The sequence below is a fragment of the Sceloporus undulatus genome, chromosome 3, assembly GCF_019175285.1.
Source record: "Sceloporus undulatus isolate JIND9_A2432 ecotype Alabama chromosome 3, SceUnd_v1.1, whole genome shotgun sequence".
Classification (NCBI taxonomy): Eukaryota; Metazoa; Chordata; class Lepidosauria; order Squamata; family Phrynosomatidae; genus Sceloporus; species Sceloporus undulatus.
Window position 1 is genome coordinate 67,813,783 of NC_056524.1, and position 6,180 is coordinate 67,819,962.

Below are 6,180 nucleotides of genomic sequence, written 5' to 3' on the forward strand. Positions count from 1 at the left end.
CAAGATTCTGCCTTCTTCTCTCTTCCCCACAAATTAATTGAGTGCAAACTTTGAACTGAATTTGCAGCAATTAAAGTAAGCAGAAGACAAAAGGGGGGGGGGGGGGGGGAAGGGAGAGAGAGAAACTGAGACATTTTAAAAGCAACTGAAAAAGTGGAATTAAACAGAACTGTCTCTGAGAAATCAGGACAGTTGCAATCTACAGTTGTAAAAACCCTATGATCGATATCAAGCCTCCACAGCATATACAGAGATAAAGTTAAATAACAAAACTGAACAGTCATCTTGCAAGGAACCTCTGTTTTGTGACAGCTTTAGAATTTATCCCTTTCATACCATACCAATTTCACATTAGAATGAGGGGGAGTAGGTGCTCAGGTCCTCAGTTTCTCGTCAAACATCGAAAAGGAAGATGACCCTTTGCTTTCATAGAACCATAGAATCATAGATGTTTATCACACTATGCTCTTAAAGAGGTACTATTCCAGTGTGACTCCTCTAGCAGCCTCCTGTTGCATGCTGGGATTGGCAGTTTTAAGGAGCTGAACTTCTCTGCCTGAGAATTCTAAATACCCCTCCTTAAAACTGCCAGTCCCAGCATGCAACAGGAGGCAGCTAGAGGAGTCACACTGGAATAGTACCTCTTTAAGAGCTCGTCTGATATTGGAAGAGACCACAAAGCCCTCCAGTCCAACCCCATTCTGCCATGCAGGAACTCTCAATCAAAGCGTCCCCGACAGATGGTCATCCAGCCTCTGCTTAAAGATTTCCAAGGAAGGAGACTCCACTACACTCCGAGGGAGTGTGTTCCACTGTCGAACAGCCCTTACTGTCAGGAAGTTTCTCCTAATGTTTAGGTGGAATCTCTTTTCCTGTAGCTTGCATCCATTGTTTCAGGTCCTGTTCTCTGGAGCAGCAGAAAACAAGCTTGCTCCCTCGTCAATATGACATCCCTTCAAATATTTAAACAGGGCTATCATATCACCTCTTAACCTTCTCTTCTCCAGGCCAAACATCCCCAGCTCCCTAAGGCATTCCTCATAGGGCTTTCATTTTCTTTGTCTTATGTTCTGGCCCTGCTTCCTGTGAATTTTTTATTTTCTTGATTAATTTTAATGTTCTTTCCCCGCCTTTTCAGTTTCCCTCATCCAATTTATTTTACATTTACAAAGATTAAAAAATGTAGGCAGTGCTCATGAGATTGTGCTTGCACCTGGACTGAATGGGAGGATACTTTTTTCCCCCACCACATGGCACCATATATTACTTTATGTTGCTGAACACCACACAGCAAGCCTATAGCCTCACACTCTGCAAGAAAGTCTTTTGCAGCTATTCTATAGATAGGGAAGACCATTGAAATCATCCCTCTGTACACACAATACAAACAGTTATGACGCCAATGAAACCCCTACAAATGTACGGCCAGAAAAAACCCTATTCCTCCCATTTCTGGGCTATAACACAGCTGTATCATATGTGGCCATGCAAAATAATGTACTGTTCCAGGCACACCTGGGAGAAGCATCGCCTCACTAGGCATCTCCTGGTCTCTTGTGCAATGGGGAGGAAAGCATAGAATTAAAATCATAGAAAAATCATAGGTTGAAAGAAATATAAGCTGTATTTCTGGTGAATAATTTTAAAGTATCTTGCTTGGCTTGTTTCCTTCTAGGCATTTTTGTATGTACTACAATATTTGATTCTAAATTAATTTTTATAGGGCACCATTATTGTCCCTTCTAATACATAAAATGGGTTATAGTTAGATACATATGAAAGAGGGCAACATAAGGACATGGTTCACACAAAACTTTAAATTTTTTCATACACACACACACACCCAGTCATACAACCTTTTTCTGTCTTTATGAAAGCAAGGGGGGAAGGTAAACTAAAAAAATCAGTTAAAAGAGATCTCTCAGATGACAGACTAGGTACCAAATAAAGCCCACAATAGGTTTGGAAATACTCTTCAAATATCAACACCCATGTTGCCTGAGAGTAATCTATTACTATGCTTTCACCCTTAGTTTTCTGCCTCATTCTTTTTCTCTGCCTGATGACATCTTAGTTAACTTGCCATCATCCTAAAGGATACAGTGTATGTGCACACACATATTCAAGATGAAGTTAAACAAATATAATTTGTCTCCATTAAATCGCCTTGGCAAAAAAAGAAAAAAGTTAAATGATTTGAACATGAAATCTTGGGATTCCCCCAAGAGAAATTAAATGCTATTATTGCATGTTTCTAAAATGTTTGTATAATAGAGAAATGACCTCATTAATAAGGAATTGGGATCAGATGACTTACTATGTAAAATAATTCCATCTGACTTATGACATCCTAACACCTTCAAACATCTTACTAGGTATTGCACTGCTATATCTTACAATATTCAGTATATCTTACATGTGATAATCTAAGCACAAGAAGTGATTCTGTTCCTTTGTCTTTCTGTTTTGTGGGCAGGTGGATGTATCAGACATTCTCTAATCTATGAAATAACTATAAACTCAAGATTTGTGGAACAGTTTTTGTTTTTGTTGTTTGCTTTGTTTTGATTTTTGGTTGGGGTTTGTTTTTGTTTGTTTGGTCTGTAAGATCAAAATCTGTTATTTGAGATACACAGTGAGCCCTTGGTATCCACTGGGGTTTGGTTCTAGGAACCACTGTGTACCCTCAAAATCTGTGAATTCTTGGGTCCCATTAGATACAATGGCATAGTAAAATGATGTCCCTTATATTAAACAGCAAAATCAAGGTTTGCTATTGGAGATTTTTTTTTTATGTGAATATATTCACATTCTGTTGATTCTGTTGATACGGTAGATCAACTGCAACAGATAGTACTTGGCACATCTTTGCTATGGCATAGGGAGGGTGATAGCTGTTGCTATTTTTGGCACCATATTTGGATCTTACCAACAACAACTGTGCCTTCATACCAGCACAGCTAGAACCCTTACACCCAACAGCATGTTCCTCAGCAATCTGTATTTATGGAATAAAATCACAGGAACACATTGTTATAAATGATGCAGAGAATGATTTTTGTTTCTGTCTGCTTTTGCAAAAAGAACATGCTTACTCTTTTTCATATGATCCAGAGAAGGGGGGATTAAGGTCATTTACAAATAGCTGGAATTGAGTCTTAACCTTTTAGAGTAACATTTGGACAGAATGAAATTAAGTGGCTATTGCATTTTGTCATGCCATATGCCTCACTTTAACTATGGTCCAAAACACACTGCAGAAATAATCCAGAGACTGCTTTAACTGCCAAGGCCCAACATTATGGAATTCTGGGAACTGTATTTTTGTGAGACATTTAGCCTTCTGTGTCAGAGAGCTCTGGTGCCACAATAAACGACAATTCCCAGGATTCTCTAGCACTAAGCCAGGGCAATTAAAGCAGTCTCAAACTGGATTGTTTCTCCAGTATGATTTGGACCTATGGCACTAATCCTATATACGTACACTTGTCCAGGAGAAATTCCACTAAACTCCATAATACTTACTTCTGAGTAGGCATATATAATATTGCACCGCACACATTATTTTCTTATTATTTGTATGTGCATGCAAGATATTTAAATACCTTTAAGAATATATATATATCAATGACAGTAGCTATGCTGACCATAATTTCACACATGCAGAAGATGGTACTTTATGGAATATTTTTTTTTAATTTCAGGTTTTAAAGCAACCCTGTTCAAAATTACATACATTCTTCACATGAAAAGTAGAACAGTGGTAAACATTGTATAAAAATTATGTACATTAATATCTTCTTGGCTTTCTCGTATGACATAGCTACATATAAAACTTAAAAAAAATAAAACAGCAGCAAGGTACAGAGAACTCACACATAGTCATTTAATCTGTAACCACTGTGTGAAGCAGAAGTTAATGATGAAGTATGGTTTGCCTTGTAGGCCATTGGTGGTCTGTAGGATGGAGCTGCCCTTGTACTCCTTGGCTGTGGGTGGTAGTCTATGTTGTTGGCAGTACGTTGGCATGAAGCACATAGGATGACTCCACCGATTATACTCAGTGAAGCACAGACAAAGCCAAGGTAAAGGGCTTGTCCAATCTCATATTTCATCCCATTGGGCAGCAACGGGTTGTAGAAATCAGTGACAACATCATTAGTTGACCAAGAAACAGGGATGAGGCATATGAGCCCAGCCAGTATGAAAAGAACTCCACCAAAGACAGCAAATACATTCTTGGCAGAGGACCCTTTGGCACAACGGGTGCACTTCATGCCAATCACAGCAACTATGCATGCCAGAGCTGAAAGAACACAGGAAATCACCATCATGGCACGGGCTGCTTGAAGGTCACGCGGCAAAGCAAGTGGTGAGCGGTGAAGCTGACACTGGTAGATCCCAGTGCTGTGCCAAACACATTCCATCCAGAGACCCTTCACGTACGCTACGGCTGTGATGATGTTGGTTCCCACATGTGCCGTTCTCCACCAGTGAGGCAGGATGGTAGCAGTTATTGTTCCAGCCAGACCAAGAAGACTCAGGAAGAAGCCCAGTAACTGAACAGCCATGCTAGCCATGTTAATGTTTGTCCTGGTTTAATATAGTATCTTTGCTGGGGCTCCTTCTGAATACACAGCCTTTCCTGGGAGATATATGGCAGGTTTGCTTTGACACCTTCTGGATGCCTAATAAAGAAGTAATTGCGGAACAAGAAGTTAAACATTATAGGAGTGCATTACTCCGGTGACCAGTAAGGTGCATTCCAGAGGCAGTTAGTGTGATTATTAGCATATTTAACCCCCTTTAATGCACTCTGTGAAAATGGTGGGAAAATAATTGCTTCTTATTGCTTAAACCAGCCCTTGTCTACTGCAAGAGAAAGGACAACGTAAACAAATTATGACACTGAAAAGAATGCTTTAAAGCCATTTTTGTATTATTAGTAGATGGCTCTGTAAAATACTTATTTCTTTTTCACAACAACAACAACCAAACAATGAGAACAGTTGCAAGTGTTAATTCATGAAACATGGGGGGGGAAAGATTTATGAAATAGTTGCCAGAAAGCTACTTTGTAGGATGAAAACATTTCCAAAAGGTCATAGTAGGATTACAAAAACAATGATGCTGTGTTTGCTCAAACTGAAAAACAACTAGACTAATTTTTTTAAAACACACACACACACCAAAAACCTCCAGAAGAGGATAACAAGCAGTAGATTAAAGTTTCCTTTCCTGCTTGCCAGTTTTTTCCTGAAGTGTTGTTATTTTAATAAAGCATCTTGAAGGGGTATAATTCTCATTAGCCCCTGTGGAAACTCAGGTTATGGCTTTCATTTAGATGACAGCATGTGAAACCAGATGTGTGTGTTGCAGCTTCTGAGGAGTGGTACCTTTTCATTTATAGAAAACATCCTATAATAAATTCAAGCTGAAACGCCATGAAAGAAATGGAGACTCTTCCACCTGTGTAAATCTTGGTTTCAGCAGTTTTTGCTAATAGTTGGTTTGCAAGGTGCCTGCAAAAGCTCACCATGCATGTGTGTGTGCCTATGAATGCACAGACAAACCCATGAGTGTAGTTAAGACCCAATACCTTAAGGTTTCTCTCTCAGAGCTGTTTCAAAATCAGAATCCAAGACTAAAGTAAATTAAAGAAAGATGTAGTCAAGATCTATAACCTTCCTCCCCCTCTTTGACAATTACCTCTGAACAAACAGGACTAGAGGCACCTAGGTTGCAAATGGAACCTTCATTTCAAGATGCATGGAATCTATAAGCAAAAGAAGCTTCTCCATCACTATATCATATTTAAAAGGGGGAAAAATACAATTACTTTGTCTAATTTTTCATTTAAATTCCAGGTGTGTAATCTGTGGCCCTGTAGATAATGGACTGCAATTTCCATGACCCTCCACCATCATGTATGTGTGCATCAGCAGTCACCTACCACTATTTGTCACCACCACTTCTCTTCTGCTTGTACAACAGGAGTGTGACTAAATTAGTGTGAGAGTTATAAAAGTTGCAAAATGTTCACACAAACCATTTACATACTGTAGGATTGTTTTAAAAGTACAGTTATAAAGCATTAATTATTTCATAAATAATTAATATTTCAACTATTACTTCAGAATAGTTTATGTTCTGTTTGAATAGCTGATTAGAAAGATACAA

At 38.8% G+C, this 6,180-nt stretch overlaps 1 protein-coding gene across 1 annotated transcript; it reads right to left on the reverse strand.

Moving 5' to 3' along the window:
- Positions 1 to 3,711: 3,711 nt before the first annotated feature.
- On the reverse strand, positions 3,712 to 4,639 carry CLDN14 (claudin 14). The gene has a single exon (XM_042460192.1). The coding sequence runs from the start codon at positions 4,578 to 4,580 to the stop codon at positions 3,873 to 3,875; it is 708 nt and encodes a 235-aa protein (XP_042316126.1). The 5' UTR covers positions 4,581 to 4,639; the 3' UTR covers positions 3,712 to 3,872.
- Positions 4,640 to 6,180: the final 1,541 nt, after the last annotated feature.

What these genes read in the sequence shown, in the direction of transcription:
- CLDN14 (XM_042460192.1), bottom strand. Translation starts at nt 4,580, where the DNA reads ATGGCTAGCATGGCTGTTCAGTTACTGGGCTTCTTCCTGAGTCTTCTT.